The sequence below is a fragment of the Schistosoma mansoni genome (genome assembly GCF_000237925.1).
Source record: "Schistosoma mansoni, WGS project CABG00000000 data, chromosome 4 unplaced supercontig 0032, strain Puerto Rico, whole genome shotgun sequence".
NCBI lineage: Eukaryota > Metazoa > Platyhelminthes > Trematoda > Strigeidida > Schistosomatidae > Schistosoma > Schistosoma mansoni.
The window spans coordinates 2354148-2380115 of NW_017386017.1; the positions used below are offsets into that span (position 1 = coordinate 2354148).

Genomic DNA, 25968 nt, shown 5'->3' on the forward strand with positions numbered 1-25968 from the left:
GTTATTCATAGGTAGCACGTTTTTGCTTTCAGAGATTTAAATTAACTCATTTACCAAGTACTTGTGTTGGTCTTAACGACCTGGGAGTGTGACCTCAGACCCCAAGGAACACCATCTTGAGGCCGGTCGCGCACGGCTTTTTTGTGGGGTGTTTTTGACGTGTTAGCTCTGTTCCTCAAAGGGCCTTATGTTAAATCACGAAGAGAATTATGAATGGTAACTTTTGAGAACTATTTATGGACCAATATGATACATATATTTTTATTGCATGATTTTTAACGAACTAAACTATTCAGGATTGGTACGCGTAGTGTATAACATTGAATTCTGATGTTCCAGATATCAACAGTGGCTTCACTGTTTCCAATTCCGCCGCCGTTAATCGGCGCATCCATGTGTTACAGTCGTACCTCAGGGAATTGCACTCGTGATTGTGATGCACATTCCCACGAACAACAGTCCAATAACCTTCAAGAAACTTACAAAAGATGAAGACCGGACGTTGAGTGTCCATTGAAGTCCTCAATGAACAATATAATAACACTAATCAAATTACCTCCTTCGTCTAATCGGCTGCGAAGAACCGCTAGGTGTTTTATAGCCCTTTCTCCAACATACAAATTTAATATACGGCTTCCGATCTCCATGGAAATGAGAATCTCTCACCGCATAATGGCAGTACGTTGCTATTTCATAAGTTCTAATGGCGCTCTTTAACGCCTCCAGTGATGGAAACGCTACCAGATACAATGTATTCAAAAATACATTTTCCGTTTCTGTGACTACGTGAGGAACAACAGAGCCTGTGATTTGCACGTTACTGACGTCCATATTGTGAAGAAAATTTTCTATATCGATAAGTACAGAACTTTTATACGAATTTCAAGAATTACATAACCAATTATAACTCATTTACAACTAGGAATTTCATTAGACGAAACGGACTGAAAAAAAAATTGGAAAATGGGATGAAGATTTTTTGATTAAGGGGGACAAAAAAAAATTGTTAAAAAAAAATCGACGTGACCTTAATGTTATTCCGATTATATGGTTGACAATAGAGGATGATGGATGTTGGGTCATTCGACTGTATTTGTTTTTGCAACCATTTTGGTACATGTTCACCCACCCTAATTTAAAGATCACGATTGGTCCTCCCTATATATGTGTGACCACACACACATTTAAATTGGTAGACACAGTGGGATGTGACACAATCGTTTTCATGTCTTTTGGGTTTTGAATGAAGCATGGACCTCGTTCTTTCTTTGATAATGACCTTCGCTGCACAATACGTTTTGCTGATGACTGATCTAAGCCTTTGTTTCAGTAAAAGGCTATTTGAATCACCTCTAAATGGTAAGGTGATGTAGACAGGCTTTTTCTCCACCAAGGCTACAGTAGGTGTGTATTAAAAAAAGTGTTCCACTCGCTTTCCTCATTGAAATTTATGTGCCTGAAGTATCTGTTCTTCCCTTTTTAACCTGCCCCTCCCCGATTTTTCTACTTTGTTGGTTCGCTCTGTTCTGTTACAAAACGCTTTTTATGAAGTATCTGGATAATTATCTTTTTCTCTTTTCATTCATTTAAAAATACATGAGTTCTCTTAGTGTGCATTAAACAAAATTGTCTAGCAAGGTATCTTATTCAAAGTCAAACTGTTAGCTTCATCTCTTCTCACTTCGTATTATAAATAGATGTACTGTTGCTAACAATGAAATTTCGGACGCATGTTTCAATCTATTTAGGACTCGTCAACTGGATGAACTTGTATTTCAGTGTCGATATTTACTTCGACAATCGAACTCATTAACTTTCGTGACGTATATCAACACATAATCCATTGATGTAGTGAGACTGCATAATGGATAACTTGTTAAACGGGCCACATACTTATGTGTTTTAAAACGTAAAGTGTTGAGTTTGAGCCTTAGTTTTAACCTTAATACTGGGATGAATGTGCATCTAACTTATGAGTTCCTAATAGGTCGAAGCGCGCGTCTTCAATTTGACTTGTAGTCACCCTTCATCTTTTCTAAATTACTTGTGATAAAATTGTCAATCTGTCCAGATCTAACATACACCAGTAAAAGCTGGTGGATACACAATACTGAATGTCAACATTAGAATAACTCAAACTGTTACTAATTCATTTTCATGTTTGACTTTTTTTTTCATATTCCATTTAAATATTTAAGGTCCATGTTTGTTCCAGAGCATTTGGTGCACGTCATTTAACTGTTAGTCCTGTTATATGTTTATTAAATAAATCTGGTATACCGTTGATGTTTGCTCAATCATCATCATCATTATCATCTAATCAACTTAATTTATCATCACAAACATCTATACTAGCTGCTGGTCAAATTGAAGAACATGAACAAGCATGTGCTTTAATGCCGTTACTTTTTTCATTTGCAAATAAATTTGAAGGTTATCTATTACGTGTTCGTATCGGGAAAGGGTACATATTGGTTTTATAATATTGCTGTATATATGTTCCTTTATTTTCTGATCTATTTTTGACAGTTATGTAATTGGTAATGAATTAATCGAATACTAATTTCAGAAGGAGTTTTGTGGATATTATAGTAATTTTAATAGTTGAAATCATGAGTCAATTGAAGCTAGACCACCATGGAAAACCTAGAAGCACTAGACGGCCGTTTCGTCCTATTGTGGGACTCCTCACCAGTGCGGATCCACGATCCCACCTCGCGAGATTCGAACCCAGGACCTATCAGTTTCGCGCGCGAGCGCCTTATCTCTAGACCACTGAGCCGGCATCCAACGGTATTAATGTCTAACTTCAACCGATCCACAAAATTGCACCACCGTCCACCAATGTCTTGAATGAGTTTTTATCTCACAACAGACCTGGTTGAACTCCACTAGTCACTACTTCTCACTAAAACTACGGGAAATACCTCTTGAAGCCAGTCACTAGTGAGCATATGTTGATTAATATCAGAAGGAGTTTTGTTGATATTATAGTAATTTTAATAGTTGATATCATGAATCAATTCATTCATGATTTCAGTAACGCACTGAAGACATTGATGGATGTGTCGCTCAGTTTCGTGGATCGGGTGAAGTTAGACATTAACACCGTTGGATGCCAGCTCAGTGGTCTAGAGGTTAAGCGCTCGCGCGCGAATACTGATTATTGACTAATATTCTGATGCTTAATCATTAGTATCTACGGGATTCTATCAACTTGTGAATAAAACTTTATGACGAATGTTATTTGGTGGGACTTAAGTTGATTCAAGAATTTCGCGATATTTAAAAAAGAGGGTATGGCTATGTCAAGTCACTTTCACCCTATTACGTCACATTACAACTTGATCTGTAGAATACGATTAACAAAATATAAAAGGCTTGACAAGATAACATTAATATTTAAACATATTAGTAGGATAAAAAGTCAATGGTTTTCTGAATAGGTATCCTGGTGACGTTTCGGACTAATATATCTTTAAATGTTACAGAAAATAATAATTCCCCAGTAATTCACATACCTTTTGCTAACACCTAACCTGTACCGAAATATTAGCTACACAATCTCCATTTGATGTTCGCATGATGATGGATGAACGATGTTAGTAATCGCTAAACATTCAACTATTTAAAGTAACTTTCCACTTATTTCTTGAATACAATGATTGTGGATTGTGTTAACGATAAAGTAAATAAACTAGAGGACATACAATGTTCATGGTTATTGTTAGGATGGCTCGTTGGCAACCTCACGAAGCCTAGAAAGAGCCGAAGACATTCCATCCAATCACCGCTAGAGGAACATTCTAGAATGTCGACCTGTAGCTCTCCTATTGGTTGAATAAGAAGGACCCCCTATTTGCCTATTGGCTATCCGAAATGTTGATTTAATTTCAGCCAAAAACTGTAAATACATGAGATTTTTGTACTAGATTTGACACTGTTTTGGGAGTAACATTCCTACTTACTAGTCTTCTGTCTTCTCATTTTGCCACTTGGTAGGGTTCTAGCGTTCGAGTGCTCAATTTTTACGCGACATACTAAGAATCTAAGCTCTAGATATAACAGTTATAATCAATTTCTGACACAGAACTTTGTTAGTGTTTATTGATAAGTCAAATTATAACTAATTTGATATAGTTTACTCATGAATTTCATCCACAAATTCCGACTGATGAATAGATTTGACAAACTGACATCACTAATCAACCAATTGAATGTAAGGTTTATTTTAAAAAAATAGGATCTATAATTTGTTTGCAAAATATTCCAACTAAATTGTATAAGGATCACATTTTATTACGAAATCGTAGATTAGGGTATATCAATCAGTCAGTCACAACGTAGAACTTCGTACGTATGTACATCAGTTCGAGTTGCCATACCACATTAGCACAGAGAAGCAGTTGTCGATTCAAATCCCATAGTGGTAGAAGTAGTAAGAGTATAAACAGTAATCCAAAAGATTAGGGTTTGAAGATGTTATTCATGGAGTATAATCCAGTGAAATAAATTTGGAAAGAGAAAAAGGAAAGAAGATTAGAATTCGGAAGAACACAAAGGGTGGATGCACCTTCGCCATTGCAAACGATTTTGAGCCATGTCATTCAAGATCTCCAACCATCGTTTGCTATCATCTCGCGGATTCCAACCAGGTACATTGACTAGATAAGTAGTTTAAACAGTGTGCTAGTTTGTAATAAAAGTGTATTGTGCACATGTTTACAGTGTCGTTAACTATAAACGAAGGAATTGACTTAAGCTTTACAGTGTTCAACCAATTCCCAGTGTTTTACTGTAGTCTAGTACACAAAACTAAATAAGACTGAACTTTTTGAAGTGTTTTTTCTTAACTAAAATGTTATCTCATTTCCTTCCTTTTTCTTTCTCTACCTATTATCTTTTTGTAGGTATCATAGTGAGAATGATGTTTTACCTAACAATGAAAATGATCAATTTCTGACTAGTAACATAAAACGTTGTACATGGTCACCTGGAATATCTTTAGATAAATGCGGTGTAGATGTATTACAGTTGAAAGTGTACACGGAAAATAATCGGTCAGTTATTATTATGATGATTAGAAAAGTGTAACATTTTTTCATTCTATGATGTAATCATAATGAGTCAGTCAGGAACAAAACTTATTTACTTCTAACATCTTAAGGATTTGTACTTAGTTATATGAGAATCATAATACTTGACTATCTATGTACACTACGTTTCAACTGACTGTTCTGTGTTACATTCCTTAAATTTCTGTCATTTCTAATCACTTACTACTTCAGTTATGTCACTTTCTCTTACACATTAACGTTTTGTCTCATGGATTGAATTCTAATCCGTAAGCTCATCAACTTTGAACTACTGATACCGTAACATGTACTCAAATCGAAACCTTTTAGTTCTCGTTAAAACAGAATGAAATACTAGTCAATCAGTGGTCAGTCAGTTACAACATAGGACCTGGTACGTATGTACATTGGTTCAAGTTGTCATATCTCATTAGCACAGAGAGATGAATTTTTCAGATCAAATACCGGAATATTAGAGGTAGTAAAAGAGTCAGTGATGACTGAAATGACTAGAGATCGAAGATATAATTTAAGAAACTTCACTGAAATAAATACACACAAATAGTTGCGAGGAACTTGAAATCTCAGAATTTGGAGCAAAACAAGGAATTGATGCACCTACAACATTTTAGACAATTTTGAACTTAGTCATCCAAAGTCTCTGACCACTGGTTAAGATAATTGGCGATCTGTTCCAAAAAATCCTTTCAAAATTAAACTAATCACTTCACTACTGTCGTGTGTACTATCGTTTCTTTCACTCTCTTTCTATTCTGTATTCCAGCTTATCTTCGGTACGTTATTTAGGTTTTGAAGTTGATACCGGTCATGATCCCAATGATTCATCATTGTCAACTACAACAATGGTCACATTTCGACCACGTTATATCATTGAAAACTTAACAAAATATCCATTAAATATTACACAACGATATTGTTTAAAAACAACTAATAATTTACCTGGTGAGTTCATAGAGTACTTTTTGCTTTTATCCAATAAACTAATGAAAAAAGGATAATCTTCGAATAATATTTCTGTAAATACTCACTTTTGATCCATAAATGTTGTGGAAAGGTTCGTAATGCTACCCAATTGTTCATATTGAACAAGAAAAATTAGGCTTCCTATCTAAATAGTAATGATTGAAATTCCACCTAAGCTGAGGGAGCTACTTTGAACCAATCATTTTTAGAAATTATAACAGGCCTAGTAAATTAATAACCAGCAAAATGTCCAGTAAGGATACAAAACCGTCGTTCAAATGTTGTCACAAATACCATCTTAAACGCAGATAAAATGATTACCGGTAACCTATTTACCAATTGACATATCGACCAAGGAATAGAAACGGAAACCTTGACGCTTATTGATCCACCTTACCAATCATAAGATGAAGATAAAAAGTAGATCAGTTCTTCATTATAACCAGTTGGATTATGACTCAAAACTTATGCAATAGTATACCTGAAATATTCTGACTACACAGGAACATTATTAGGAATGACAACATGTACATAACTTAGTCATAAGTAAAACAAAATCAGAAAAATAAGGTAATAATTAATTAATGCTAAATCTGAAACTGTAAGACATAGGACAGTCATTTATGGGTCATACAAAAGCTCAGAATTGGGTGATATAATCAATGCGAGGAAGGGAAATCCCTTATTTAATAGTCAGTAGGCTGCGGCTATCGTGGTATGAAAAAAGCTGCAAAGGGTTGGCTTCTGTTGGTCCTTCCCGATTCACTGATAAGGGTTCGAGAGATGGTGCAACGCAGTGGCTAGAGACGTTATCAGATATGGCTCAGAATGGAAGCCATTGGCGATCCTGCTGTAACTTTATTTTACTTCCTTCATAAAAAATGGACGTAACTTCTTTAACTCGAAGAATTCTTTCTGGTTGTACCTTTGCCAACTGAGCTGCTTCTCCCATTATTATTATTATTATTATTATTATTATTATTATTATTATTATTTCACTATCATACACTAATTTCTCTTCGTTATTATTACCTTGTACGCACCTTACATTCTTTATCTCTTCACATACTCATTGTTATTGTGTGGCGCATACGTATATGGTGCCCCTTTGTGCCAATATCTATATGTTCAAATAAATAAATAAATAGATTTGATAATTTAAAGCATAAACTCTCATTTGTTAGTTGCCTTCTCACGAAATACAGTGAAGTATGAGATGATCCTTGCTTTCAAAGTTAGTCTACATTTAGACCGTATGGTTATATGTGACCTTAATTTTCCGGCTACTTCTGGATTACATGTCGCTAATGTGAGTAAGGGAACTCAATATTTATGGAATCAGGATAATGTGAATAGATTATTTATTGTTTTTCCTACCATTATCTTCTATGTTCCTAAGCGATACTGATTGATCGATGTATCATTTAATCATTTGTGTTTTGTTGGGTTTTTTTTATTTTAAGCTTCAATTATCGTTCATCCAAATCGTAGTCAATCATTTCATTGGTCCAATGATGATTTAGACCGTCTTTTATGTATGCGTGCTGCGATTGGCACTTCATTATCATCTAATGTTCATGATCAAATGACAACAGGAATCAATAATCCATCTGATGATTTATGGACAATGTGGTCTGGTGGTTTTCAAATAGATCATGCTCATTCATTCATTATAATGTTAAGGTAAATTTATTCAGAACACATCTTGGTAATTAATATCATATTTCGCTTATTCCCAATTGATCGAGATAAGCAATGGTTTGACATATATATCAGGTGTCTTGCTTACTCGATGGATCACTTTAACGACATAACGTATGTGATGTACACTTTGTATTAGCCGTTGTAACGCTTTAATTATGGACTTATAACTGCAGATCATAATGATCAAGTTTTTGTAAACGATCGTTCACTCGAATATTCTTTGGCATTTTTGATTTTCAACATAGGGAAGTAGGTCGAACGTGGATAAATAGACTTTAGATTTGTAGTCACAAAACATTGTAAAAATTACGTAATAGGAAATGTGTAAAAAATTAAATATTGAAATATACGAACGGAATGAGGTAAAAAAAATTACGGAAAAATACAGAATGTGAAAAAAATTGGTAATATCAGTACTTAGTGGCCGAGTAGATAACGTGATGGCTTTTCAAGCGAAAGGTACTGGGTTCGAGTCCCACGGTGAACATTAACTCTGCGATGCAGGTACATCCAGCTGACGAGTCCCAAATAGGACGAAACGTGCATCAAACTGGATTCCACTGCTAGCCACTATCCATCTTTGCTTACCAATTAATAATATTGTTTATTAAGTTGTATCTGGTCAGGGCAGAGACAGTGGTGTCACAAGTTTCTTCTGGATACATAAACTAGGATTGTATATTCGGATCCCTGTAGCTTTTGCTAATAGTAGTATATCAAACCACTTTTGTATTGGTTGTTTGAACTGACTCATTGATGTTTAGGACTGCAATTGATCAGTCTCTTATTGTCATATATGCATCCTATATGGATTGCCTCGATATTATCACTATAAGCATTATATGCAGAGACGAATGATGGCTAACAGCTAACTAGCCCCAATAGGACAAAATGCATGTCCTACATATCACTACCATCCATCACTTCTTATAAGTATCAAACCACGTTGTGAAGTAAATGACAAAGATATACAATAAGACCACTCGTAATGATTGTATTTTATCTACCATATCTGTATTGTTTTAATCCTTACAACGGGAATGTTTAATGTTTTTGTTTTCTCTACAGATTGAATCATTTTCATCAAATTGTTGATTTTCCACAATCAATATTTTTTCATGTGATTATCACTTTACAATCAGCGACTTTTATTGTACAAATTCAACATTATCATGGTTTACCACCATTTCGTTTTGAAAATCTTAGTTCAATTTGTGTTTACTATTGTCAATTCATTGATTCATCTAACTCTGATAAACATATTCATGATCATTATATTCATCGGGGTGTATTACATCATTCTATGTCATCCATTGATAATGATAATGATGAGTCCATTACTAATAATAATAATGTTAATGAAGTTAATAAGCAAATTCCTGATAAATGGGATGGTGGAGCTTGTCCATCTTTTTTAATTCCTGGATCTATAATTCCATATGCATTAGAAGAACCATATGGTAGTTCATCTATTATTTTTGGTGTACAGGTAGGTAATTCAAGTCAATTTTCTTTTAATTATTTTTTTTTTACCCTGATATCCATAGAAGGCACTTACTATAAACTGTTTTATAAACAATGTTAGTAAGTGTATGGATATCTGTGGATTATTTTACAGAACTAAATTATATGATAAAAGAGATCAAATGAAGCTGAATAAGTGTATAAGGTCAGTCAGTTAGCTACAACATAGGACCAGGCACATTTATGCATCGGTCCAAGTTGCCGTACCTCGTTAGCACAACAAGATAAACACCGGATTCATAGAAATAGTTAATTTAGTGGTGGTAGTATATAAAAGATAGGTTGTATATAAGGATATAGTATAGGAAGGAAGTTATGAAGGATGTTTATTTGATTGATTGGCAAGTGTAGGTAATTTATTTTTCAATCTCGGACTGTTAGCATTTCGTTGGGTGCATCTCTAAATTGTAGATGTATATACAGAGACTTTTTTTCACAGTTGGGCCATCCATATGATCTCTTTTCTTGGCTAGGTGTTCATTTATAAATTTCTTAGGATATGCACTTTGTTTCAGTGTAGTGCTGAATGCCTTTGTTTCTTTTTCAAGCGCATCTGTGGAGCATATGTTGTTGATTCTGTAATGAAGTGTGTTAATCAGGTTTGTTTTGTATTTTGGAGAGACAAAACTAACAAAATTTGTATATTGGTCAGTTTAAGCTTCTTCTTAGTAACCCATCTATTCTCCGTGTAATACGTTAACCAAAAAAAAATTACATATGTAATCCATTTTAATTCAAATTATTAAAACAATACTGTAGAGTTATCTGATTGCTTTTTTCTTCCTTTTCAAAATTCATTGAAATATATTTTTCTTTCATAATTGGCTTCTTTTTCCAGTTACATTTTGTATACATTGATTATAGTTTCATGTTTACAAATGCCCTGGTATGGCCGAGAGTGGGGAGAGTACGCTCTTCCGCTCGAAATGCTCTCACATGGCCACGCGTATATAGCCTCTACCAGGGAAGTCCTACTCACTGCCTCATGGCATTACTGTTGTTTACGAAGTTGAGAGGACGAAAAGTGAATGTCCGGTGCTTTAACCGGGTTGGTGGACACGGGAAGTTCACCTAGGGGACTTGGAAAACCCTGATTCCAAACCAATGGTGCACATGGGCTGGCCCCGGTATCCTGAGGGAATAAATGGCGTATGAACCAATCGTTGATCACCGGCTACTATGGGACTGCATCTCCTCACGATGCTCCACTGCCTTGTGGATGAGACCTTTACGTCAAAGGCTCGGGGTGTGGCCCCCTAAGAAAACCACCTGTTTCAGTTTGGGCACCTGAACAGTATCACAGCCCTCACACAATTCAAATGAGATTTGTGTGGCGCATATATATCTGGTGCTTCCTTGTACCATTGTTTATTGTTTAATGTTTACATATTTGATTCAGAATGAATTTGTTATTTTTATTTTTATTTTTTACATAATTTTAGGATGATATCAGTGAAATAGTTAATTTAGACACGATGGATGTCAGTAAAATTTTACGTTATGATAATTTTGTATACCTCACTTTATTTGGACCATTAATGGATTATATTGTCCCAACAGAAATGAAAGCCGATAGTGATTCACTGCGTAGACGAAGTTCATCATTACCTAATCTTGTGTTTGATATACTCCCTGGATCTAATTACGTTGTTTGTGCTACCAAGGTTAGTACGTTTAAGGTATATGCAAGATTTATTTACACTTTGTTGATTCTTAATGATTGCCTCATTCGCCATTACTTTTATTTTTGTGTTTTACTTTATACTACTTGATGATATTCAGTAGTGCATTTTTGATGCGATTTGTACTACGTCGGTCAGCTACTTTTTTACAGCGAATTTCATTCAGATCTTTTATCTTCATGGGCTTTATGATAAATTCAGACTACCAAGTTAAAATTCCGTGTCCATTATTATCGGATTCATTTAGATCACAGTATAGTAACATCTTTAGATATAAGCAAAGATGGATAGTAGCTATCAGTGGAATCCAGGGCAATACGCACAGTATGTGCATGTGCCAATAAGAGACTGGTCAATTTCAGTCCTAAACATTAATGGATAGATTCAAGTAAACAATACCAAATGTGTTTAGAAATATTTGCCTCTTTATCGATCTGGTTGTTTTCTAAGATTAGGGCTTCTCACGAGAACTTTGGGAAATCTATCACTTAAATTATGGTTGAAGAAAAAAATAAACATAATAACGTCTGTAGAGGAACAACATTGTTCACTTACTAATTTTTTTTTCACACTACCTACATGTTTCCTGTATATTTGAACTATGATATGTAGTGAAATCTAAGGTGTTTCGTCTTGTTTGAGATTTGTAATTTGAATGTATTTAAACCTCAGTGTTGATACTGGAACCTGTGAATTTATTTTCAAACGCCATTATCTATATATTGCCCATAGCTAACTGTCATTCGATTCTCCTTTCATCTATCATCTTGTGTATTTTCCTTTCATATTTCAATAGTCATCAAGGCGTCATTCGCAATTATGGAAACTGTCTGATGATGGCTTAATCTATCATGAAAATACTTCATTGTCAACTCCAGGATCGTCTAAATCCTCACGAAAAAGTTCAAAGAATAAATATCAATTTGTTTTAGATATAAATCGTAAAGGTGACCCAAATGTACTATCGAGTAATGATCGTTCTGTTAGTATGAATGGATTAATCGATCCAGAAACTTTAAAACATTTTGAAGTTGTTCAACTTATTATTGCTAAGCCGAGTAAACAACGAAAAGCCTATCAAACCTGGAGAATCGATCAAGTAGGTTGTATATGTACGACTGTGTATGTGTTTACTGTGTTATATCAGTGTTTAGTTGAACCCGGATAAATTCTCATGAAAAGCATGCAATATTGAGTTTAGCACAAACGTCTGCAAAAAATTCGTGCTAGTCTTCTATCAGAGAAATCTGCCGTATTTCACGGTTCCCATCTAAGTACTTGTATTTAAAGTCGATATCGCTCAATAGTACATAATAAATTCTTTTCTCCCACTTACTGTTATATTAGCTAACATGATCATCGAGTTAAGCGATGTTTAGGCATATGTAACGCATTTCCTAACCACTTCAGTTAATGGAGATTTTCTGCTGCATCAACTGATTCGCTACGTTTTCTTTATTACATATTTTATTTCAATATTTTTCACCCGACTGTCCTACGATACACAAGCAACGCTTCGTAGATACATATGGTCGAAAGCTTGCAGTTTACTCTTGTGATCTTTGTTTACAGACTATATTTTACAGCCTTAAACTTATACAGGACTAACTTCTTCACTCAACACTCGCTCTTCAGTTAACCAACTGATATCTCGTCTATTCTACAAGTTACTTAAGTTGCCAAGTTGGAATCGAATTTTTTCGATCCGTGCTGAGATTTTGTCATACGAAACTCTCATGACTAGAGAAGTGATTAACTACTTCATTCCCTATCATTAGTTTAGGGATTGACGTAGATCGGGCTTGAAGCAAAGTTTTCCATTTAAAGGGAGGGAAACTCAGACTAAATATGCTAACAAAGCTATCAGCGCTTTTCAGCTTCTTCGTCAGACATAACTATATGATGTCGATAATTAAACTTAAATGCAAGCCTATTTGTAATTAAAGAGTTTCATTTCAATTATCTGCATATCGGACTTCTGCACATCGACTCATGACTTTTTTATGTATCTAGAATGGTCTGTTGGTCAACAGTGCATTGTTTTGTGTACAAATTCGTCGTGATCTAATGGATGTTATGTCATCTTCACAATTATCACTGGATAATAGTTTTGAAGAGAGCAATAATGATGATTTATTAAATTTACCACATCATATTTCATCAAATCAATTAATTTTATTAGCTGCACGTCCACGTCCATTAGCAACACGTTTAATTAGTTCATCTATAACATCAGCAATTATTTTACCAATATGGCTTCGTCCCGGTTCTGGTAGACTACGTTTATTCACTTATCTAGATAAAGCTACACGTGTTCTACGTATTGAAGATGAAGATATAAACAAAACTGAATTAACTACACAAAATACAGATAATATAAAGACAATTTCACGTTGGGGTAAAAGAACATCATCAATAACATCACCAGGAGATGTGAGTGTTATGATTATTCTCTCGACTTTTTTTTGAATAAAAATATATTTCTAATATTTCAATGAGTTTTTAAAGATTTTTAACGTAGTCTGAATCCTTTCTTCTGTTTACTGTCTGATGAAGTGACTTACTTGAAGTTACGAAACATCAGAAAGTCCATTTATTTTGTATTTCTTTCCATCATCAACCTATTCCAACTATAATTATCATCCTATTTTATCAAGAAAACTGACATCATTGTGGTGAAATGGCAGGATACACTTTTCTTCTCATTTGAAACTTGTTAGATAAATTCATTTGTATCATAGTGTTAATCTTCACATTAGAACTTTATAATTGAATAATTCAAAGTTTTATCCGTACGAGAATAAATGGATAGTAACCGTTAGGAATTACATATGGACTAATATTATACGAATATTCTTATTGTATGACTATTAAGTAACTATGTTATATGTATATTCACATTCCTTTCATTATAAGCTCTTATTTGACCTATTGACCCTTTATCATACGATTCACTATTCTTGAGATATTCTTAATTTATCAGTAACAGTTTCTCACAATCACTGCCACTTTTGGGCTTAATCTTGTATAATTGTTATTGTCTATTTATGGTATGATGCGGTATGGTTTGTTTGTATATAAGCCCAGTATGTCTGAAATTTATTATTCATATAGTGGAGGCTGATTTTGACGTTCTGGATTTAACAAGCATGGTTAAGCGGAAAAAGAACCAGTCGGAACCCTAGGTTGATCGTATTGGTGTAGGAGTCATTAGTTTGGTCGGATCTAAATGTGGTAGTCGTATTTTTGCAATATCGTATAAATCAAGCACATAACAGACACTTATTAATTATCTCTGGTATATTATCAGATTACAATTCAAAAGTATGTTCCTTTTTGTTTATTGTATTCATTGTTCATTTCTTTTCTTCATAGTTGTACTCTCATTGTGAATCATCAGTATGGGAGGACTCGTCATATCAGTTAAATTTGTGTGGTAGTGTTAAAACAAGAGATCATCATCGACTAGTGACCAATTTTAAGGTATATATTATTTATTAAAAATAATCTCAAGATAATGTATTTCAATAACCTTCTTAGTTCTTCGAATAAGCACTTCATAAGGTTATGAATCAATTGTGACGATGATAACTTTTGTGACTAATGTAACGTTCTCATTGAAAATGAAGAATTCTATAATGTAACCCTTACAAACTGCGTTTCTATCTGATTGGATACATTGAATTCAGTTATTGAGTTATTACGTAGTCAGGTAGTTAGGTAATCTTTTTATTTTTCCTGTCCAAATAACTACGAAGGAATACCACTTATCCGTCTATAACGGTTCTCTTGAAACGTACTATGGCCTTGCTCTTTATGGTTGGCTTATTTGAGTTAAATCGGTTGGGGTACTTATTCTTTATGGCCCTACCATGCTTGGATATCGATAAGGTTAAAATCAGTACATTTTAAGTTTATGTGACAGGTTGCGATACTGACTGTACTAGTGTGTAGAAACGACTAAGTGTTTGTTACAGACTTTCAACTAGGTTGTTAAAGGCTGTAAACTTACTCTGTATACATGAGTGTGAACAGTCAGTTACTATCACTATTCAGAACGCGGATAATTTATTTCAAGGCATAGTAAATAAGCTTGTATTTGGTAAAGAAATAACAGTCCTAAAATTTTTACAGACCTTTTTCTTTTCAGTTGAATCGGATATTTCCCTGTAGTACATCATATCACACTTGTTTGTGAATAGATAGTTAATAAAGCTGTATTGTAACGACGAGCCAATCAAAGTCAAAATATCGGCTATTTGTGTGAAAGTAAAATAGTAGTGTCTGCTACGATTCGACTTATGAATCTTCTCGTAGAAAATCTCTTCATTTTATGCCTAATTTGTGAAGGACTGATTAAACGATGGTTTAGTAAATAAAGCGTTCGACGTTTATCTCTTAGATCCCGTGTTTAATTCCCGTTCTATCTACTACTGTCTGAGCAATTGAGTAGTATCATTACCTGTCACATTTGGTGTATGCCTCGTATTCTAGTACCTACTGAATGAGTTTATTGTTATTATTTATATACTGTTAGTAATTGTTTACAATTTCTCTGTGATGATATTCATCCTTACTATCGATCAGTTTTTGTTATTATTTATGCCTCATGAACGGATTACCTTGATACATCATTCACTCACAAGTTATAGTATATTCGATATGTGGCTGACATTGGAACCCAGGATACTAGTTTTACTCTATTTGAGACTCATCAGTTGGATGTAACTATATCTTAATGTGTGTAATAGAATTCAAATGTACTAACTTTTCCTTCAAATGCCAATACATTGTCCACTGAATCACTGAGTTCAAATATATGTCTTGAGGTTGTTGGGATGATCCTGCAAATTACTCACAATAGACTTGACAAGCTCAGGAAACATTAAGAAGCATTTTTATCTAATCAGCGTTTGATTAGAAGTCTTGCTAGAAATATTGCGAAAATGAAAAGTCACATGTAGAGATTCTTATTGGCTGATTACTACACTGCTACTATGTTGAGTAATATTCTAGAATTTTCAGGAAAACCCAAGGACTTTTAAAATACTATAAAAACCCTATATTTTCTGTACATAATTGAACCTTTGGAGTAAAGTGCTTCCCGCATGTTTTATGCCTTTTCTCTCGTGTTCAAGTCGCTGTGTAGTTCTAGCTTAGGGGGTTACGAAACTAGCTTAGGATCCGAAATTAGCGTTCAATCAACAAGACTTATCAGAGGTGAATCGCATTGATATGACTTTTAGTTATAATTTATATTAACATTTTTATTTATGAGAAAATAAACTCTGTTTTCTTACTTTCTCATTTTTTCTAGGCTAATTTAACTCTACCTAATGGAATTGGCATTAATGTTATATCATCATTTATGGAAGAACTTATCTATGTTTCATTAAGTGATATAAATTTGTTACTGACTCGAACTTATTCTGATATATCGACTACTAATACTACCCCTACTACTTCAGATCTTATCCCATCTAGTGAAAATTCAATATTTATGATGAAACATGCTAGTAGTTGCTGTAATATTTTAAATGACAATCGTTTATCATCTATTACACATCATGGTTTAAATTCAATTAATCTTGGTCATCCACCGGTTGTCTCACGATCTTCATTGAATGATGACAATACTAGTTACAATAATAATCTTGCGTATAGGAATGAAAATGAATCGTATCTTACTAAAGTATCTGAAACATTTCAATTACTGATCGGTCATTTTCAAGTAAGTCGTAGCACATTGTGAAGTAATTTTTATTTATAACATTTAAATAATTATCAACATAGAAAATTTTTCCAACAAAATTTATCTCAAGAGATCCTTCACATCACGGAAACCAGTTTCTCTGTTATAAAGCATCGGAATGATCTGCATCTACAACCTTATCAATGACAGGAAGTATAATCTCTAAAATATAAAGGGAGCCGTTATCACGGTGCCTAAACGTTTTAATCCAACTGTCTTTGTAGTGGTGCTGGGGAGGGTATGATTGTGCACTGCTCGTGAAGTTTCATGTAGAAATAAAGTGATTGTGCAGTGATCCCTTCCGTTTTGATGTTTTTCTAGCTAATTTATGTTTATTTGTCAATCAGTTATAAGCAACATGGAGTCTGACACATATTCAGTTTAATTTTTCGGAGTATATCAGTACAATGCGAGGAAATTATCAGGTTAAATACTGGATCGGCAGATGTAGTGTAAACGATTAACTATAAACAATCTAATTCCAGAAGACTTACTTCTCAGAATAATAAGTTTAAAGTAATTTCGTAACTTTAAATCTAAACAATGACAAATAGTGAGATGTATCTTCGTCACTGTGAACGATTTTAAACTGTGTCAGCTAACGTATCCAATCACGAGGATCCTAATCAAGTAGTCTAAACCTACCAACGCTGTTTATTTCAACAGTTATAGATTGATTCTATATCTTGTATTCTTTGAATTGTGTTACTGGATTCCAGTAATTTTCACTGTATCCCTAATTGTTCCAAAGATTTCGCCCTTTATACTAAATTCATCTATCAAAATAGCACTACCCTTTTCATACTTCCTAGATGAGATCAGATGATTTACCCATTGTCAGAATGGAGATTTGTGGATATTGTAGCAATTTCAATAATTGAATTCATCAGTCGATCCAAGCTAAATCACCATTGGGTCCGAGTCCCGCATGTGGATACGCACTATTGAGGAGTCCCATACTAGGACAAAATGTCCGTCCAGTGCTTCTGGGTTTTCAATGGTGACCTAGCTTACATCGACTCATGAATTCAACTACTATAATGACATCCCTATTGACAAATATTTTCTTTCATAATTTCCTTCTTTTTTATTTTCAATATAACTTAATAGATCGATAGTCAATTTACTGGTGCTCTCTTTCCAGTACTTTTATTTCAAATCAATACAAAATTAATAGCTAATGATCAAGATCATTTGAATGTTGATACTGATCATGAAAAATTAAAAATGAATTCATTTCCAAATTATTCTACTACAACTACATCTACTACTGAATTCACACAAATACAATCAAATTATTGTACAATGAATGAAATGAAACATTTGTCTAAATTAAAAATTATTTATTCACGTGATAATATTCAAAATAATTGGCCAATACATTTATTTAAAATATTTCAGGTAAAAATAAATTTTCTACTCAACTATTTCTATTATTTTATGGAGTCGAGATCATGAGTCAATTGAAGCTAGACCACCAGGGAAAACCTGGGAGCACTGGACAGCCGTTTCGTCCTATTATGGGACTCCTTAGCAGTTCGCATCCACTACCCTGCACTCGCGAGACTCGAACTCAGGACGTACTAGTTATGCACCAGAGCACTTAAGTGATAGACCACTGAGCCGGTATCCAACGGTGTTAATGTCTAGCAGTAACCAGTGGAGTTCAACCAGGCTTGTTGGGAGATATCAACTCACTGATGACATTGGTGAATGGTTGCTCAATTTCGTGGATCGGTTGAAGTTAGACATTAACACCGTTAGATACTGACTCAGTGGTCTAGAGGTTAAGTACTCTGGCGCGAGACTGGTACGCCCTGGGTTCGAATCTTGCGAGGCGAGGTCGTGGATGCGCACTGCTGCGGAGTCCCACAATAGGACGAAACGGCCGTCCAGTGCTTCCATCTTTTCGATGGTGGTCTAGCTTCAATTGACTCATGATCTCAACTCTATAAAATTACTAAAATCTCCACCAAACCCCTCCTGATATTTCTATTATTATTATTATTATTATGGTTTTTTACAATATGATATGTACTACTTGTACGGATAGATATAAGTAGTATGTAACAGGGATTGAAAGTATAATTTTCATGGATAGAAGGGGAAAACAAAGAGAAAAGAAATGAAAACAGAAAGCAATCGAAATAACAATGGGAATGGAAGAGCTATAGAGTTTTAAGGGGAAACTGAATGTAAATGAGGAAATGGTGTATTTAGATAGAATCTTTAACATCCTGAACCTTTTAGTTGTTGATGTTGTTCACTTTGTTAAGTCGGATCTAATCTAAAATTGTACTGGTCCGATTATTTTAGAGAATGGTTATGTAAAACTTCAAAGTGAGTTTTGTTTGTACTTCTTTGCATCTCTTTAACTAGGTTCGTGTATACTTATCCTTAATGTACATATTTTAATTGACTAAGTCTACTAGCACAACACGACTGTCTCAAGCAATTTAAACTCTAGTTAATTGTTGGAAATCAAATATTTTAACAAATAAACTGATCGTCTCCGTTGTTGTCACTTATAACCAGCTCCTGGACTCTATTCTTTGCGAGATGCGGACATTAACTGGTGAGGAAAACAAAATTAGGATAAAATAATTGTCTAGCACTGTTACGATATAACTTAGCTTATGATACTTTCACATAACTGATAATTAGGGGATTCGGTTAGACTATGGGCGACCTTTGAGCGACGCCAGACTGACCTTGAGAGTGTCCACCTAATAAACAGGACCAATTTATCTTTATATTATTATTATTACTATCATATCTGTATTAGCGAACATATCCGTCTCTCTAGATTAAATGTTAGTTGCTTGAAGATCACTTGATGAAACATTCGCTTTTCCACATATATATATGGGTTTGAGGTCTATCAATTGATTTGACTTGAAATTCGCTTACTTGCGCGTATTAGCTTTCCCGCTCAAATTCGTTTGGTTTACTTGTGGCTTTGTGATCTTCGTTATCTACTAATCAACTATAGTTGGCACTTCGTGTTTCCTTCTGAATTCATACACCATTGGGATTTATTTAATAGCGGTTGTCAGGCTGATTGATAAACGAAGCCTAAGGAGTTATCTCGAAGCCAACCCACTACATACTATCTATTCAGTCTATATATTGAATCCAGCTACTCGGTAAATAACATTTAAAATAAACATCTCATCATTAAGCATTTACGAGTTAATATATAATACACAATAATTAATTTGTAATGATGAACACGAGTATACATTTAGATTTTTCCTTTTCTGTCCATAGATTGATATAAGTCCATTGAATGTACAAGCAGAAGAGTTACTTCTACTTAAATTAATTCAATTTTATCAACATGCTTTTGAGGAGGATACCGATACTGATGAACGGAATAATTCTTATAATCATCATCTTCATTCATCTCATTCCTCACATAATTATGACGATAATGATCCCTCTGTCTTGTCTGATTCATTTAAAATTCCATTAGCTCACAATTCAGATAAGTATGTTAATAACTTGTTATTATCACTATTGTTATTATTTCTATTTATCCATGTATTATCTCCCCAATCAAATCTACTGTTATTTACTCAAAGAAATTAGTGTGGCAGCAACTTGATGCTTGCTATATTCTACTTCTAATCACTGCATTATAGGTTTAAGTTCCGCCTTACCTATTTCAGTTTAAGAAGCCGGATAGAGTATTTCTAGCTTAAGCCTTGAGTACCCAAAATCTTTACGTGGTGGCTGAGTTCCATCGTCATCATCGTTACTTTAACACGAATTTCATTCAATAGGTATTGGTTGCCTCTTCCATTCTAATTTGGAACTCTTCCAGCTGTCCACATTGACGACTTCACACGCACAAACATGGGGTCAGTTACAAAGCCTAAAATAGTATCATATAGCAAATAGGGTAATTATAAACTGCTAACTCGAAACCCCTTGATTCATATTTTAAACTTCAGTCAGTTTGTGATAGGTGATGTCATCAGATTTTTCAGTGCTAGAATATCACTAGTTTATTCAACTGATGCGACATATATTTTCACTTTATTCTCTGTACTTTGAGAAAATCTTATTCTATTAGACTCACTAGACTATGTCTCTCCTCTTCCTTCCTTTCTATAGTTTGACCTCCTCATTGTTTTGTTTCGTTTTTTTTAAAAAACATTTTTCTAGAAGGAAGCATTCAATGTTGCATAACACTAAATCAGAAAATAAAATATTCTGGTGTGATCGATTCATAATTAGTCCTATACATATGAAATTAAGTGTACAAACAGCTAAAAGTTCATTAACTGAATCATATTTAGCCGGTGCTAAACGTTTACTACCATCATTAATGAGTTTTACAGGTGCAGAAATACAATTGGGTAAGTTTTTGATTTATTATTTTTTTTAGTTTTAATAAGAATAATTATAATATATAGTTGAAATCATGAGTCAATTGAAGCTAGACCATCATGGAAAACCTGGAAGCATTGGACGGCCGTTTCGTCCCATTATGGGACTCCTCAGCAGTGCGCATCCAATAATAATTTAATAACTAACACACTACAACATTTCACTCAACATATACGAATAAAGGAGAGAAAACTTGTAGAAAAGTCGTATTTAATATAACAATTGAAGAAAAGAATTGTAATCCATGCTAGAAATTAGAGCACAACACCTGGTTTTGTCAAGCATTCAGCAATTAATTATCAATCAAACTCCAGAGAAAATTCATGCTTCAGGTTTCAAAATGATTGGTAATAGCTTAAACTATTGAATATTTGTAAGTATTATAGTTTCATGTGCAAAAGCGAAAGAACAGGAAAAAAGATGACTAGCCAACCACTAACACTACAAGCAAAGATGGATGGTGGCTAGCAGCGGATAACACGATATCGTTTGAAGCGAAAGGTATTTGGTTTGAGTCCAAGAGTTAACATCAACTCTGAGATGCAGGTACATTCAGCTGATGAGTCCCAAATAGGACTTGACGCGCGTCAAACTGGATTCCACTGCTAGCCACTATCCATCTTTGCTTATAATGCTTGTGAATTAAGGCTATATTGAGGTAATACGCACAGTATACACATATGGCCAATAAGACACTGATCGATCGTAAAGCAAAACATCAGTAGGAAGATTCAAACAAACAATACCAAGAGAATTCAACCACGAACACATTTGACAACCGGATATTTTGAAATATGAAAACCTGAAATTCTTGGGTTCAATCCATAATTAGGACCGTAGTTTACCGAATATCATGAAAAACTACAACATAACAAAATTTTTGGTTTCCACCAACACTAAAAAATAAACAACTTGATATTAGAGACTAGTTAGGGACTTTTTTTTGACAGGATACCAGCAGATAGTTTAGTTTACCGGGTTCCATAAATAATATCAAGTCCACTAGATGTAAAAGGTTTCGTAGTTTACATTACGAACTGACTTTAGTTATTGGAACATTATAAACTAAGAAGCACTAGATAGTATGTAACTCCTCGGTGGCATACACAGTACTAATGATGATCGAACTAAGGACCTTCAAATCTCTCAACGAACACTTAGCTTTTAGATTTCTGTGTTGTGAAGAAATAATTATTTGCACGCATAAATTTAGCCAATCCTGGACATTACACAACAATCAATGTTGTTTTCAATAAAACTGCCTTACATGCAAGGTGGTTTAATTTTACTTCACAGGGTTTTCATTGAAGACATTCCTTTTTAGCAAGTTAAAACTAGATCCTATTGCTCAGTTTGACTTCAACCATATAACATCCTTTGATTCACTTTTTGTAATGATGAGGGTTATTTTTATGAATTGATTATTTGTAAGGATGGAGTATAAAACCAACATAATCAGTGTTAACTTCAGTGATGTCGATTCAATGGTTTTTTTTTGTTCACCTACACGATCAAATATCTTTATCCTTTACCTCGGGGAATTTTTTTTATTTCAGACCCAATAGAAAAACTGTACATGTTGGAAAGTATTCCACAATTGATAAATTATCTTAATACATATTATCGATTACAACTTCGAGCGCATGCATTGAATATATTTGGATCAGTTGATTTTCTTGGCAATCCAATTGGTTTAATTAATGATTTAAGTTCTGGTATATCAGGACTGGTGGAACTAGATGTCGGTGGTTTAATTCGACATGTCGCACATGGCGTCGGAGATAGTGCAGCAAAAGTGAGTAGTGACTTATGTTTTTTTTTGTGTATTACTAGTCATGATTGATATCGATGGGCTTAATTTGACAAACGATTTCTCAATTATTTAGGATTAAAGTTGGTAATAGGAATCCAATGAATTTCTGTTCAGTACTTGTCTCGTCAGTATCTGAAGGTTCTTGTTTTGTTCTTCCATAGCATGTCGGATCATCATTGGATTACTTTCTGGTTTTCAGTAAATTTATATTTTATGTTCTTGATGAGAATAGATGGAAACCATACGCAGATCTCTGCACACAACACTGATCTTAACCATGGCTGCTACCTTGACGTGGTAGTTGAACTGGCCTATTGTTATTACCCTATTGAACTGTATTGGCTCAAACACTTTTTCGTTTAAGTCTCATCACGGCTTTGCTGGAAATACGCAAAACTAAAAGCATCTAATTAAATTCCAAGGGTGCAATCACACTGCTAACTGTACTGGAATATGATGGAAGTAAAGTATTTTCTTCAGACAATGAATATCTGTGATGATACAGCTTTCTCATGACAGGTGAGCGGAGTTGGAAAAGGTTGCCCCTAAAAATAACACACACCACTCTTTTACATAGATTTTCGTAATCGGTAATGAAGCCTTTAAAGGACGGAGCTAACACATCGAGAACTATACGCAGAAAAGCCATATATGACCTGTCTCAAGCAGTTATTTTTTGGGCACCACTTTCATGCTCCCAGGTTGTCAAAATCACCTCTGACCAAGTTCCTTCTTCAGGTTCCTCAGAAAGTGTCTTACTGCTGTATGGAAAACAGGGAACTGACACCCCCCCTCATACTTCTAACAACACTGACTGACCTGATCTTTACTAACAATTGATTTAGAAGTTATCATGGTCGGTAGATTCAAGCATATAGTTAGTGCTATAGTTATTGTCAGTATGACTGTATGTCTATTCCGCTTTACCGTGAATTGACTGACGTTGTAGATGTGGTCTATAGAGGGATAATGGCTCTTTAGCGTTAAAAAAAGTTAATCGTTCACCAACTGATACTGATCCACACTTCAATGCAGAATCTTTTTTTAGACAGACTGTATATTCACTGCTTAACGCACAACCTGTGTTATATATGGATGTATCATTTGAAGAAATGATGTGCTTAACTTCCATGTAGAAATATTAGTGAAAGATTTGTAACTCAAGTGAGATACCTTTGATAATGACTTATCCTAAAAACTATCTTCACAGTTAAACCATCCAATTCAGGGAATTCGAAATTCCCTCCATACCTCCATTTTATGAGACTTTTATAGTTTGTATGCAGCATAATTTTCAATTGTTTATTTCAATGTTGTTGTTTTGTTTTATTTTTCCAGGTCGCTGGAAGTGTTTCTCAATTACTAACTGCTATATCATTAGATGATAAACATGAACAAGAACGTGCAGCCATATTGGGTAGTCGTATTGATTCATCTTCATTATTACAAACATCACAATCTGTTTTTAATTCAAATTATTATGATGACAATGAAGTGTCTTCCAGTGGAATTGACGAATCATTGGATGATTTTGAATTGACTTGTCATGATACATACACTGATGTGAAATCAACTCCATCGACATATAGTTCTTCATCATCATTGTCCTCGCCGTCATCAACACCATCAACCATAACATCACTTCCACAATATTCGAATCAAACTCACCATTCATTTGATACCAATAGATCCGTTACAGCACCTTTAAGTGCTGGAGTTCGTGGTCTAATGCATGGTATCGTCGGTGGGATGACATCCATTGTTACACAGCCTTATCGTGGTGCAAAAGAAGATCAGTTAAGAGTGAGCCATTTGTTTTTTAAAAATGTTAGACCACCGTTAAAAACCTGTGGGCACTGGACCCCCTTTTCGTTCTAGTATGGGACTTCTCAGCAGTGCGCATTCATGACCCCGTACGTGGCAATTGAACCGAGGAGGTTCAGTTCATGATTTCAATGAAACTCAACAATCTCTACAATGTCGGTTAATTGATGTTCTGAACTTAATAAGTACCTTTCTGAGCTGATCTTCAGTTGAGTATATGTAACAAGGTTCATGGTTATATTATTAAGATAAAATTATCTATCATTATAGTCTAGATGTTTAGTATTCATTTTTGTAAAAACAATTGTATTACGTAAATAGCATAAGGTACGAATCCTTTGGGAAAGTTTGTAAAACGCTTTGCCGTATACTAGTATTTCAAGAGAGAGAGGACTTTCATACTTATAGTTCTGGGCAACTATTAATAATAATACATAGGAAAATTTTTATTTTATAGAATAATTAATCACGTACACAAACTGATTTGCTACTATTTCACTACCATCAGAGTTTAGTGCTGCAAACCTTAATTAAGTACCTGGGCTTGGCTTGATAGCTTATTAGTGTTTAAACCCTCAAAGCTTTCATTCAATAGACCGTAGACTCCAATCCTATCTCGATATGAACAACTGAGTGGTACCATTAACACACAAAGACTTTGTAACTCCAACGTGCCTACATAAACCTGTACTTGACTCATGAATGCAAATCATAATATATATCCAAGTATGCAAATTGTAATAATAGGATTTTTGGTGAAGCTTGAAAATTACTACTAAAAAATTAATAAGGACGGTTCTTCGAAGGATAGATCATTGAAGAAATCAATTATTTTTAATTAGCTGAAGCATTCCAATGTGTTTGGTGAAGAGTAAAAATATGATACAAAGCTAAGACTATTATCAACCTCATGTGCTAATGAAAACAATTAAATACGGAAGGTTTCTCTTTTTTCCTGAGTCCCTATTCCGACTGGTTCTTATGAACTTCATTTAGAAAAATCGCCTGCACATGCTATTTGGGCAAAATGTGACATGATACGAGAAAGCTGATAGATTTAAACTCTATTAAATCTCGGAAATATTCTGAACAAGGTTGACAGAGATAGGATAGGTTTATAGACATTATTGTGGTGTATTTTCAATGGAATAATCTTGAGGGAGAACGTCCAACTTTCTAAAATGAAGTTTATCTAACTTCGGTTTGCGTATTTCT

General features: G+C 34.3%; 1 pseudogene across 1 annotated transcript in view; it reads left to right on the forward strand.

Annotated features, from left to right (window-relative positions):
- Positions 1–25968, forward strand: part of Smp_171490 — a 189121-nt pseudogene that overhangs the window by 89953 nt on the left and 73200 nt on the right. The window contains exons 44-48 of the mRNA in view: positions 4912–5060; positions 5860–6038; positions 7523–7742; positions 8832–9252; positions 11766–12068. Of these exons, the coding sequence occupies positions 4912–5060; positions 5860–6038; positions 7523–7742; positions 8832–9252; positions 11766–12068 (1272 nt within the window). The remainder of the gene's footprint in view (positions 1–4911; positions 5061–5859; positions 6039–7522; positions 7743–8831; positions 9253–11765; positions 12069–25968) is intronic.